General features: G+C 42.4%; 1 protein-coding gene across 3 annotated transcripts; it reads left to right on the top strand.

The window, feature by feature from the left end:
- The first annotated feature begins 6,376 nt into the window (after nucleotides 1-6,376).
- On the top strand, nucleotides 6,377-11,285 carry LOC135574723 (putative nuclease HARBI1). Of its 3 annotated transcripts, XM_065026618.1 has the most exons (10): nucleotides 6,377-7,088; nucleotides 7,176-7,352; nucleotides 7,443-7,504; nucleotides 7,587-7,673; nucleotides 7,761-7,802; nucleotides 7,871-8,038; nucleotides 8,117-8,152; nucleotides 9,470-10,024; nucleotides 10,306-10,417; nucleotides 10,512-11,285. In XM_065026618.1, exons 1-7 carry the CDS (start codon nucleotides 7,025-7,027, stop codon nucleotides 8,150-8,152), a joined length of 636 nt encoding a protein of 211 aa, XP_064882690.1. In that variant the 5' UTR covers nucleotides 6,377-7,024; the 3' UTR covers nucleotides 9,470-10,024; nucleotides 10,306-10,417; nucleotides 10,512-11,285. The 3 variants fall into 3 exon arrangements, with proteins under 3 accessions (XP_064882690.1, XP_064882654.1, XP_064882630.1); XM_065026582.1 differs by lacking the exons at nucleotides 8,117-8,152; nucleotides 9,470-10,024; nucleotides 10,306-10,417; nucleotides 10,512-11,285 and having other exon boundaries at nucleotides 7,871-8,108; XM_065026558.1 differs by lacking the exons at nucleotides 6,377-7,088; nucleotides 7,176-7,352; nucleotides 7,443-7,504; ... (2 more) ...; nucleotides 7,871-8,038; nucleotides 8,117-8,152 and adding an exon at nucleotides 10,094-10,209 and having other exon boundaries at nucleotides 9,453-10,024.
- Nucleotides 11,286-13,294: the final 2,009 nt, after the last annotated feature.

Consider the following 13,294-nt stretch of genomic DNA (forward strand, 5'->3'; position numbering starts at 1 on the left):
ATCCGCAACAAGTCTGTTTGGTGGAAACCTGGTGGAAACACTGGTGGGAAAATACTCAGATTTTCTTTATGCAGATTTTAGAATAGTTGCATGAAAATATTTTTCCAATTGGATGGAAACCTAGCTAGGGTGGATAAAAGGCCATTTTAAAACCATCCCGCGACTCCTGCTGTGTCTACAGGCATCCCCCAAACGAACAAAAACCGACTGAGCGAATGAGTTTACAACTGGTAAATATACTACATGGTCAAAAGTACGTGGACACCCCTTCAAATTAGTGGATTCGGGTATTGCAGCCACACCCATTGCTGACAGGTGTATAAAATTGAGCACGCAGGCATGCAATCTCTATAGACAACATTGGCAATAGACTGGCCCACACTAAAGAGCTCAGTGACTTTCAACGTGGCACCGTAATAGGATGCCTGTAAGGTATACGCAGGGAAGCAGGTGCAGAAGGTGAGTTTAATAATAAGAAACATGACGATTATCGAAACAGGAGTAGATTACTGAACATAAACACAATACTGCCTGAAGACAGGCTACTGAGGGCTAAATAAAGGGAGAGAAATCAGGGTGGTGATGAGGTCCAGGTGTGCGCAATGTGAGTTGCCAGGACCGGTGTTAAGTAGAAGGTCATCGATCGAACGGAGCAGGAGTAGGCGTGACAATGCCACATTTCCAAGTCAGTTCGTCAAATGTCTGCTCTGCTAGAGCTGCCCCGGTCAATTGTAAGTGCTGTTATTGTGAAATGGAAACATCTAGGAGCAACAACGGCTCAGTCGCGAAATGGTAGGCCACACAAGAACTGGACCGCCGAGTGCTGACGTGGGTAGTGCGTAAAAATCCTTGGTTACACCATGGTTACAGCCCTGGTAGGTAGCTACACACACTTGACCGGTGACCGCATCTCTCAAGCCATGCATGTTTGGATACCAGCACTAACCAAACTCCATACAGGGCAGACTGGGAAAATCGCACGGGGGTGGGCGGTGGAAAACTTGATGACAACTTGCGGGGAGTGGGTTCCGAACAACAAATACAGAATATGTACAAATACCCCCAAAATATTTATGGAGGAATTATACCACCATACAAAAAGGCACTTAGAGGCTAGAAGGGCGAAGGGGCATGTGCTTTGCCCAGGTAGAGCCCTATCTGTGCATGTGCCTGAGATGTCATCATGGTAACCAACATAAAATATGTTGAATTTGTACCTTTAAAACAACATCAGCACCTACTTGAGAATGAAACTACAGCTACCATTTGTTCTCCCATCCCAGGTTTAACCAAGCCCAGCCCTGCTTAGCTATGATAATTGCCACTGACTATTACCGATGTGATATCGTGAGAAGGATTGTTGCGAGAGCTCCACTTAAAAATGAAATAGATTCCCTGTTGTCTTTCCAAAGGGTATGTTTAGCAGAGCAAATTAAATGTGACCTTACTTTATCAATCATCAATGATGTTATTTAGGACTACAGTGTCTTAAGAAGTGATTCACACCGCTTTACTTTTTACACATTGTTGTGTTACAGCCTTCATTTAAAATGGATTCAATTGAGATTTGGTGTCACTGATAAGTCACAATAAGTATTCAATCGCTTTGTTATAGCAAGCCGAAATAATTTTAGGTGTAAAAATGTGCTTAAAATCACATAAGTTGCATGGATTCATTCAATGTTCAATAATAGTGGTTAGAGAATAATGAATAATGGGGAAATATTGTACAATCCAGGTGTGACAGCTCTTAGAGACTTACCCAGAAAGACTCACAGCTGTAATAGCTGCCAAAGGTGATTCTAAAGTATATTGTCTCGAGGGGGTGTTGAATACTGATCTAATCAATATCTATTCATTTTTAATTTTTCAATAATACTTAATAAATGTTCAAATTTTTCTTCCTCTGACATTACAGAGTATTTTGTGTAGATCGTTTACCAAAAAATGACATTGACATCCATTTGAATCCCACTTTGTAACACAACAAAATGTGGAACAAGTCAAGAGGTGTGAATACTTTCTGAAAGCATTTGCAAAGTCATCAACAGGAAATGTTTGAGTTCAACACAGAATTCAACTAAAATAGACCTATTAAAAAGGCCTAGGGTTTCAAGTTCTGGTTGATTTCAAATGTAATGATATTTAGTGCTATTGAATTGTGTTTGGTTGTCAGCACAATCAAATACTGTATCAAAATTTGAAGGAGATGTATCTTCTGCTTGGATAGTTCCATCTGTGCCACTGACTGAGTCTGGCTTTAATTCCAGTTTGTCTACAAATTAATAAATAATATGTTGGATTCACATCTCCATCTCAACCGAAAATTAAAGTTAAAGAACAGGACTAAATCTAATCAAATTGTATTTATAGTGCAGCGGTCTAAGGCACTGCATCTCAGTGCTAGAGGCGTCACTACAGACACCCTGGTTCAAATCCAAGCTGTATCACAACCGGCCGGGTAACCATAGGGTGGCGCATAATTGGCCCAGCGTCGTCCGGGTTTGGCCGGTGTAGGCCGGCATTGTAAATAAGAATTTGTTTTTAACTGACTTGCTTGGTTAAATAAAGGTTCAATTTGAAAATGTAAAAAAATTCTACTACTTTGATTTTAACACATAACAAAATTAAGTCAGTAAAAACATACCACACTTTTTAGATTGGGTTATATTTGCAAACTGTTTAGTGCCATTATCTCAATTAAATTCTGCACCAGCTTTCTAGATACACATAGGCCTAGGTACTCATTGGATATGAAGACGGTTGTCATAAGTGAGTACTCTGTGACAGGTGAAGTGTGAAATTGACTGATAAAATGGATTGCTTCCCATGCATTCACTTCCCTAAACTCAACACCTCTTAAAGAGGTGCTTCTGGAAGCTAGTAATGCATGCTGGGAATCAGGTGTCGCATAAGTGTAATGTGACGAATGGGATAAAAGTTTAAAATAATAAATCATATTAATGCTCTGAAGAGCAGACACAAGTGTGATGATTAAATTGTTGTTTTTCTTACAGGGTTGTATGTGTTAAAGTCAGGCCAATGTGTGTCACACTTAACTGTAAGACAGAGATGGAGAGCAGAGCTGTACACTTAAAAGTTAGACATTATATAATAACAAATCTCTAGTGTTAATGATTTACAAAAACTATATTTATTTATTATTAAATAATCAGGAGTTAACACTAGCTACACCAATTTTCTCCTTTTGTATGTTGGTATTCGTATTAAGGTAGAGCCAACTTGATTTCCAAGCCTTATATCCATAACTTTAATAAAATAGCCAGGCAGCATATTGTCTAATGAATGTGTTCCACTGGGGCAACCAAAAACCATTAGCGTATTTGTATGTATTTTGATTTAATGACATTTTGTAACAATAATATCATAAGCAAACTGCACTGATACTCATCTACACAAATTGCGATAACACATGAATAACTTTAATTCATGAGCCATTAATAGATCATTTATAGGACATGTGTAAATAGTTTATTAAACATACTCTGAATGAAAACCAAGTGCATCCTTGTGGTGAGTCAGATCAGTGTTAAGCTTTGTGCCATTTCAAAATTATCATTCAGAGAAAGAGGTGGCTTGTAGTGTAAAATCAATAGCTACTTAAAATTCATCGCCAGGCAATCCATTTGCCCTTTATGTTGCTAACCTTTTGCTTAAATATGCACCATATTAAGATTTCATTATATACAATGAATGTCACAACAGTTTGCCCACTATTTTTCATGTTTGCATGGGTTAACTGCAAATCATTGCGCTTGTAATATCTGAAAAATGACTCCCATTAGCGTTCTTGAAGAGGAGAAAAAATAGGGTGGAAAATATGAAATTAAATACATTTAAAACCTTTAAAAGCACCACAGGATGCTTGTGATTTTTTTGATTCAAAGGTCCTTTAACACACTGGGTGGGCTCTTCCTTATAAATCTGACCCCAGTTAGTTATATATATGTATATATATATATACTGTGATACATACTGTTATATATGTATTGTGTGATACCTACTGTTACTCTCAATCCAATGCAGCTGTCCAGATGAAGTATGTACTGTGGTGTTAGTGTGTGTAGCCTCATCATACCTTACAAGCTGCCACAATAGCTCAAATAGAGAATTTACCACTTGTAGAAAACATGGTTTCTCTGTATATTTTCTTCATGCCTTGAAAAGTTGTACAGGATCTTGAAATGTATGAGTGCATATTGGCAGAAAAAACACACAACATATTTCTTTCTCCCTTATGTTGAACAACAACAATGAATTTCCTTCTTATGTATTATAAGTGCCAGTTTATCATGAGTCTCTTTGGCAAGTAGTGTTTTCTAGGCTGAACGAAGATGGGAACTGTTTTTGTCAGCATTAAATTACAGTAATTGATTGTTGAAAGCATAATATTATGTCAAGGATGTAATTCCTCCCTTCCACAACTAGCAGGTAGAAAATGATCAACTCTTGACAACTGTCATGGTGTGTAGTTGGATTCCAGTCTCTACATACTCTGTTGAGTTTCAACAAGTACATGAAAGTCGACAAAATGAGAGTGTTGCTAACAAATGAGTACTGTCCAACTGTAATCACCCCAAAACTGATGTATGGCATGGCATCAGCCAAGTATTTAAATATGTATAGATATGAGACAAGACTTCTGCATGATCAATGACACTGTATATTGTTTGATGTAATAATTTATTCACCCCATAAAGCGTTGATAAAACAATGTTGAAAAGCAATTTAAATTAAATTAATTTAAATGTCAATTCTCATGGTTAGGATTTTTCTATAATTGGCTATTTAATTAAAATAATTTTCATAGTCAGTAATACAGCCAGCAACTTGTAGTGCGCTAACGTGTTTTAATTACATGGTATTAACATAATTGATATGCTTTAGAAAGCATGGTAAATAAGAAATAATTAGACCAATCATATATCATCCCTTTACGGACATTAAGTGTATCACAATATAATTGATGAAAAAAAATCCGGGGAGATGAATAACTTTAATTGTGCCGAGTTGGTGTACGCAGCTCCGAACAAAGAATCATACTCACCATATATTATATTTCCACTGCAATTTATTATCGGCAACATCACTTAGCACTTGGTGGCAAACCACTCTCCCCTACTATGATTACATGACATTTGAAAGCCGAAGTGATGGGCTTAATCCCAAATGGCACCCTATTCCCTATATAGTGCACTACTTTTCACCAGAGCCCTATGGACCCTGGTCAAATCTAGTGCACTATATAGGGTATACGGTGCCATTTGGGATGCAGAGACATTGTGTAGTCTTTTAAATGTCCCTTCACCCAACATCCATTAATCAACTAACCATTCTTCTACACAAGGCTAATGAGGGAGAAGGTGCTTCCAGAGCTTCAAACATTTAGATGCTCGGAATAAGGCCGGTATTGATCTTGAATATTTGTTTCTCCAAGGTTACACTGGCTTGAACCCATCTTTACTGCAACGCCACCACCACCACCCACCGCAAACATGCCAACTGCTGTGGTTAGGTTTCAATGACTTATTTTCTTCACCTTCTCTCCTTTGAATACAACAGATTTGCTAAGATAAAGTTTTATGATAGATATCCAGCACAGGTGGCTGCTGGTACCTCATTTGGGGAGGACGGGTTCATACTAATGGCTGGAATGGTATCAAACACATCAAACACATGGTTTCCATGACACCATTCCATTTACTCCATTTCAGTCATTATTATGAGCTGTCCTCACCAACCTCCTGTAAATATTAACCAGCATATAGCACTTGAAGTTAAAGGTAGACTCAGTGATATGGCATTACCACAAGAAGCAATGCAACTTTTAACACAAACAAAGAGGATGAAGCAGGAGGCTAGACTCGCCAGCACTTCTTTTCACACAGCTAGTACGTTATACGAGAGGGGAAAGAACTCCTAAACACATGCACAGGCCCTTATAAGTATGCTGAAGAGTTCAGCCTCGTCTCAAACTTTCTCTGCAATATCTTTGGATTCACTGCAGCTCATAGTCACATCACATTGCTTAGTCTCAGTTCAAGTGACAGTTTTGGAACAAACAATAACCGTGAACATGAGCGAAACAGTACCATGTGGCAACAAACACTCACACGGAAACAAACACCCTCCACTCAAAAGTGAAACCCAGGCTACCTAAGTATGATTCTCAATCAGAGACAACTAACGACACCTGCCTCTGATTGAGAACCATACTAGGCTGAACTCAAAACCCCAACATAGAAAAACACACATAGACTGCCCACCCCAACTCGCGCCCTACCCATACTAAATAAAGACAAAACAAAGGAAAATAAAGGTCAGAACGTGACACCAGGGGCCTGTTGCACAAAAGTAGAATTAAGACATCCGGGATAAATGACTCAGCTGAGCGCAATGAAGCCAAAACATGTGCGTCCAGGCTTAATTGGTTGCACAAAGACCAAGCCAGGATGAGCAGACACGGATTCATTAAGCCAGGTGAAACCAATCCTGGATAGGTGCGCGCTCACGGCTCACTCAAATAGACCCCGCCACAGATCACAGATTAACTGATTTACCATGGCAACTAGAGCCGCGTACTTTTCCCCGTCGGAAGCACAAATCCTCATGGAGGCATACGAGGAGGTAAAAGATATAATTAAGAAGAAAGGCAACACCGCCACAGTGATAAAGCAAAGAGAAAAAGCGTGGCAAAGTATTGCAGACCGCCTGAATGCGTAAGTAGTGCACAATTACACACTCACCGCTCCGCTGAAACATCACAATTACAATTCAAATATTTAATTCACATCTCCAAAAATACAGTTGTACTGTAATTATGAAACGGTTAAATTTTTAATTGAAATGCACTGCAGATATGAGTGAAATTGTGTAAAGTAACTCCATCACACTGTATAAAGCTATGATAATTTTTTTATATTTTTACTGAAGACAAAAATACCAAGTAATTTTTTGCAGTGTGACTCCATTAAATGTGTGTGTGTGTGTGTGTAGATTAAACATGAACGGGCCAAAACGGACATGGCAGCAGGTCAAAATCAAATACAAGAACATTCTGCAGAATGGTATGGTCCCTGACTAATATTTAACAAAGCACAAGCATATATTGTACCCAGAAGGTGCCTGCTCACACATTGTCTGTACTGTTTTAGCAGTGAAAAATAATACCCACAGACAAGGCACGGGTGGTGGGTCACCAAAGGCTGACCTTACCCCAGCAGAGGACATGGCCTTGGAGCTAAATAAAGGCAGGCCCGTCTTAGAGGGGATCCCTGGGGGGAAAGAGACGAGCATAGGTTCCTCCCAAGATGCCACCCGCTTCATTCAAGGTATGTCCTTCCATCTCTACATGAGATACAACCACATTCATATTGAATCAATTTGGACTGTCTGACTTTGGTTTACCTATTGCCTTGCAGTGCCTGGCAGCACTGTGTTCCTGTTAGAGCCACCAGCACAAGCACCAGACGATGCTGATCCAGTGAGTACTCCATCAAAGGCATACTGTAGGCCTGGCATGTCTTGTCTACTAGCTTCAATATGAATCCGATTAAATGTGATAGGGTGAAGGCCCCAGTGCAGCAGCAACAGCACATGATGGAGACGATGATGAGGAGGAGACCATCTCTCTGGATTCCAGAAGGCATGAGGTATCATGTTAAGACTGTGAAAGTACTATTTACTCTACAATGGTGAGGAGTCCTCATCAAAATCAAAAAATCTAATTTCTTTTACAGGACCCAAATGCTATACAGTGGGAAAACCAGCCTGGCAACATAGTGCGTATTAATAAAAGGACACCACATCCTGCCAAATTCCAGCTGTGCTAATTGTATTGTGTTCACAGAGCTCACAAGCTATCAGAAAGTTGTATGGCAACCACCTCCGGCGCCAAATAGAACTGGCAGACATTCAGGACAAGAAGAAAAAGATGGAAAATTTTGCACTGGAGTCCGAAATAAAAAAGAGGACAATTAGGAAACTGGACCTTGAAATAAAAAAACTTGAGAGGGAGGTGAGATATGCCTTCAATGTACACTGTATGCTAACTGTAACACAAATGTATTAATCATTATTTTTCTTTCCTCCCCAGCTCCAAGAAGATGACACAGCTCAAAATAAAAATTAGGTATATTCTCGTAAAGTCAAGTGAGCCATGACATATGAGCTCTTATTGTGAGCACATAGGACGGTGGCATCTTTCTAAGGTTCCTCTCCACCCTCTCCGAGTTGGGCATCTCCGGCGCGGCCCACGCTTGGATTGCGTCCTACCTGACAGGTCGCTCCTACCAGGTGGCGTGGCGAGAATCTGTCTCCTCACCACGCGCTCTCACCACTGGCGTCCCCCAGGGCTCTGTTCTAGGCCCTCTCCTATTCTCGCTATACACCAAGTCACTTGGCTCTGTCATAACCTCACATGGTCTCTCCTATCATTGCTATGCAGACGACACACAATTAATCTTCTCCTTTCCCCTTCTGATGACCAGGTGGCAATCGCATCTCTGCATGTCTGGCAGACATATCAGTGTGGATGACGGATCACCACCTCAAGCTGAACCTCGGCAAGACGGAGCTGCTCTTCCTCCCGGGAAGGACTGCCCGTTCCATGATCTCGCCATCACGGTTGACAACTCCATTGTGTCCTCCTCCCAGAGCGCTAAGAACCTTGGCGTGATCCTGGACAACACCCTGTCGTTCTCAACTAACATCAAGGCGGTGGCCCGTTCTTGTAGGTTCATGCTCTACAACATCCGCAGAGTACGACCCTGCCTCACACAGGAAGCAGCGCAGGTCCTAATCCAGGCACTTGTCATCTCCCGTCTGGATTACTGCAACTCGCTGTTGGCTGGGCTCCCTGCCTGTGCCATTAAACCCTACAACTCATCCAGAACGCCCAGCCCATCTGGTGTTCAACCTTCCCAAGTTCTCTCACGTCACCCCGCTCCTCCGCTCTCCACTGGCTTCCAGTTGAAGCTCGCATCCGCTACAAGACCATGGTGCTTGCCTACGGAGCTGTGAGGGGAACAGCACCTCAGTACCTCCAGGCTCTGATCAGGCCCTACACCCAAACAAGGGCACTGCGTTCATCCACCTCTGGCCTGCTCGCCTCCCTACCACTGAGGAAGTACAGTTCCTGCGCAGCCCAGTCAAAACTGTTCGCTGCTCTGGCCCCCAATGGTGGAACAAACTCCCTCACGACGCCAGGACAGCGGAGTCAATCACCACCTTCCGGAGACACCTGAAACCCCACCTCTTTCAGGAATACCTAGGATAGGATAAAGTAATCCTTCTCACCCCCCTTAAAAGATTTAGATGCACTATTGTAAAGTGGCTGTTCCACTGGATGTCTTAAGGTGAACGCACCAATTTGTAAGTCGCTCTGGATAAGAGCGTCTGCTAAATGACTTAAATGTAATGTAATGTAATGTTTTTTTTATTTTCCCAGCAATCAGTACAACCAAGTCATCATTATAAGGCATCGCCCTCTTTTGCCCACCCCCCCAGCACCAGGTGTGGCCACTAGCCTATATGAAGGCCCAAAATTGTGTGTTCCTTTCTGCTCTGACAATGGCATGCCCATTCGTGCGAGATGTGGTGGATGAAGAAGCACTTGTGCTGAGGAGAGCCTTCAGGCGAGAAAGGGTCTTCAGGGACCGGTTGGACCCACTGGCCTTCCCTGATGACCATCTATATGAAAGATACAGGTTTTCTGCAGATGGCATCAGGTATCTATGCAGACTACTGGGTCCCAGGATTAAGCACCGCACTGCACGGAGCCATGCACTGAGTGTGGATCAAATGGTTTGTGTGGCCTTGCGCTTTTTTGCTAGTGGAGCCTTCCTGTACTCAGTGGGGGATGCAGAACAGCTGAACAAGGCCACAATTTGCCGCACAATAAGGAGTGTGTGTCTGGCTATCAAAGCATTAGCAGATGTCTTCATCTCCTTCCCTGGCCACAGAAGACTCTGTGACATCAAAGAGGAGTTCTATAGGATTGCAGGTAAGAGGATCTACAAATTACAGGACAACTGTTAACACATAGTAGGATACTCATTACTTTGTGTGACAGGTTTCCCCAATGTCATTGGTGCAGTGGACTGCACACACATAAGGATAAAAGCCCCCTCAGGTGCCCATGAGGCCGATTTTGTGAATAGGAAATCCTTTCACAGCATTAATGTTCAGGTGAACATAACTTTTTGATATTGTCCATTGACGAACACTCTGCATTGCCAGTGATGTGCATTGATTGGTGTAATATTCCTCATCTTATGATTTCAGATGGTCTGCAATGCTGACTGTGTGATCAGCAATGTTGTGGCAAAATGGCCTGGCTCAGTCCATGACTCCAGAATCTTTCGGTCCTCTGAAATCTATCAGTGCCTATCACAAGGTAAGCCACACAACCCCTATTTATAACCATCATGGCTGTGTCAAGAATATCACTGTGTTTATGAGGTAGTAATGATGAGATTTTGTGTTGACAGGTGAATTCTCTGGTGTGTTGCTGGGAGACAGGGGGCATATGGCTGCCAGCCTTTTCTCCTGACACCTTTCACAGACCCCCAGGAAGCACAGCAGGCCTACAACCATGCCCATGCCAGGACCAGGGCCAGAGTTGAAATGACCTTTGGCCTCCTGAAGGCACGCTTTCACTGCCTTCACAAATTAAGGGTCAGCCCTGTTAGGGCATGTGATATTACTGTGGCTTGTGCTGTCCTCCACAATGTGGCCTGCCTGAGGAAGGAGAGGGCCCCCAGAGTGCCACCAGCCATGGACTGGGACAATCCGGCAATCTTCCCTGATGACGACAGTGGTCGGCTGCTGAGGGACCAATATGTGTTGAATTATTTTAGTTAGTATGTGTGCTTTCAATTTTGGTTAAATATGTCCTGCGGTGGCAGAGGAATTTGGGTTTTTTTGGGTTCGTTTTTTGACGAATTTGGCCTCTTATGATGTTTGTGCGGTATACTGTGTGTAATACAAGGCTGCAGGAGGCTACTGCATCCATTCATTTGTCTGTTCAGTTGATGTGTATGGATTTGTCCTGCATTTATTTTAGTGTGCAGACATGCAGGGTGTGTTATATACAGACCTTTGAATGTGTATGTATCATTTTGTATAATATGCTTGGATTCTGTGCTTTCCATCTTGTAGAGTCACTGTGACTTCAGTTTCGAAAGGAGCTGATGGTTTACCTGCTTTGTTTTGTCCTTATTCAATAAAGGAACATAATGTTACACATTGTGTTTTTATATTCATATGGAATGTGTATTTGTTTATATGACAGAGTACTAGGGCCACACTGAAGAAAAAGGATAAAGTCATAAATTTATGAGGCTGGTTCTTTCTGCAGAAAAGCTACATATTGTTTTTACAGTTTTGATACTTATGACAATGTGATACTTAATATTCTGGCACATCAGCATGTCTTTGTTTATGAAACCATACTGAAGTACAATTTCACGAAATGCCCCACATCTGTCATTTTAACAACTGTCCTCCTTTAAAACAACTGGTTACAATATTATGACTTGTGTTTTTTTCCCCTCTGTGGCCCTAATATTCTATCATTTTATATATAGCCTTATAGTCTATGGGAAACTGTAAATTATCTAATGATAGCAACATCTAAAAATCATTTTTTTATCCAAAATCATTGAAATTAATGATCACAAACGTTTAAATAACAGTGGGTCTAGTTATATGTGATAACAATGTATAGTGAGCAGTGAAATAACTATTGGTTTTCATTTGTGGTGACTGCTGACTGACATTAGGGATGAGATTAAATAGATCCTGGAATTTAGCCTGGTATGGAGCAGGCTAGCTCCACAGAATAAATCTCCATGGTAATTTATACCATAACATATCCTCCTGCCCCCTATCCATCTTTAGTGCAACCGGATTACGGATCAATTGAGCCAGGATCACCAAGATATCCTGGCTTAATCCCTTATCCTAGTTTTGTGCAACAGGCCCCAGGGCTCTCTAGCCCTGTTCTTAGAGTACTGTAGGTTTTCAATACAACCCCAGTCAACCCGCAAATGATTAGAAACAGGTGTGGTAGATTAGTGTTGGAGTGAAAACCTACAGGACAGTAGCTCTCCATGAACAGGGTTGGAGAGCCCTGGTCCACACTGATCAGCAGTTTTATAAGGAAAGGAGATAAGGAAGGAAGACCATTAAAGAGAATGGGTACAGAGCCTGGGGGCCTTCAGGGAAGCAGATGCCTGAAGTGAAGTCCACCTGCTCCTTTGGTGTCATTGATCACCTGCAGCAAGAGGGGTGTTGATGCCCATCACTCATTATAGAAGAGGTGGTGTTTGTACATAATGGAAAAAAACAACTACAAATCTCCATCCATACAAGACAACAATGATTTTGAGCTTGGCTGGCTGGCACACACAAACACACACAAACACAACCCCTCTGGGAGAACAGAACAAGCCAAGAGAGAACTCCTTTCATTTTCGAAGAGGCCGACCCCACAGATACAAAATCATGGGCATAAATTTGGAGTTGGTCCACCCTTTGCTGCTATAATAGCCTCCACTCTTCTGGGAAGGCTTTCCAATAGATGTTGGAACATTGTTGCAGGGACTTGCATGTGTTCGATGGGGTTGAGGTCAGGGCTCTGTGCGGGCCAGTCAAGTTTACATTTACATTTACATTTACATTTAAGTCATTTAGCAGACGCTCTTATCCAGAGCGACTTACAAATTGGTGCGTTCACCTTAAGACATCCAGTGGAACAGCCACTTTACAATAGTGCATCTAAATCTTTTAAGGGGGGGTGAGAAGGATTACTTTATCCTATCCTAGGTATTCCTGAAAGAGGTGGGGTTTCAGGTGTCTCCGGAAGGTGGTGATTGACTCCGCTGTCCTGGCGTCGTGAGGGAGTTTGTTCCACCATTGGGGGGCCAGAGCAGCGAACAGTTTTGACTGGGCTGCGCAGGAACTGTACTTCCTCAGTGGTAGGGAGGCGAGCAGGCCAGAGGTGGATGAACGCAGTGCCCTTGTTTGGGTGTAGGGCCTGATCAGAGCCTGGAGGTACTGAGGTGCCGTTCCCCTCACAGCTCCGTAGGCAAGCACCATGGTCTTGTAGCGGATGCGAGCTTCAACTGGAAGCCAGTGGAGAGAGCGGAGGAGCGGGGTGACGTGAGAGAACTTGGGAAGGTTGAACACCAGACGGGCTGCGGCGTTCTGGATGAGTTGTAGGGGTTTAATGGCACAGGCAGGGAGCCCAGCCAACAGCGAGTTGCAGTAA

Source organism: Oncorhynchus nerka, linkage group LG1, assembly GCF_034236695.1.
Source record: "Oncorhynchus nerka isolate Pitt River linkage group LG1, Oner_Uvic_2.0, whole genome shotgun sequence".
NCBI lineage: Eukaryota > Metazoa > Chordata > Actinopteri > Salmoniformes > Salmonidae > Oncorhynchus > Oncorhynchus nerka.

Bases quoted from the DNA above. Each gene is read 5' to 3' on its own strand.
- LOC135574723 (XM_065026558.1), top strand. From the start codon at position 9,553: ATGAAGGCCCAAAATTGTGTGTTCCTTTCTGCTCTGACAATGGCATGC. The intron at 10,025-10,093 runs GTAAGAGGATCT...TTTGTGTGACAG, and splicing joins GGAGTTCTATAGGATTGCAG to GTTTCCCCAATGTCATTGGT. The intron at 10,210-10,305 runs GTGAACATAACT...TTATGATTTCAG, and splicing joins TTCACAGCATTAATGTTCAG to ATGGTCTGCAATGCTGACTG.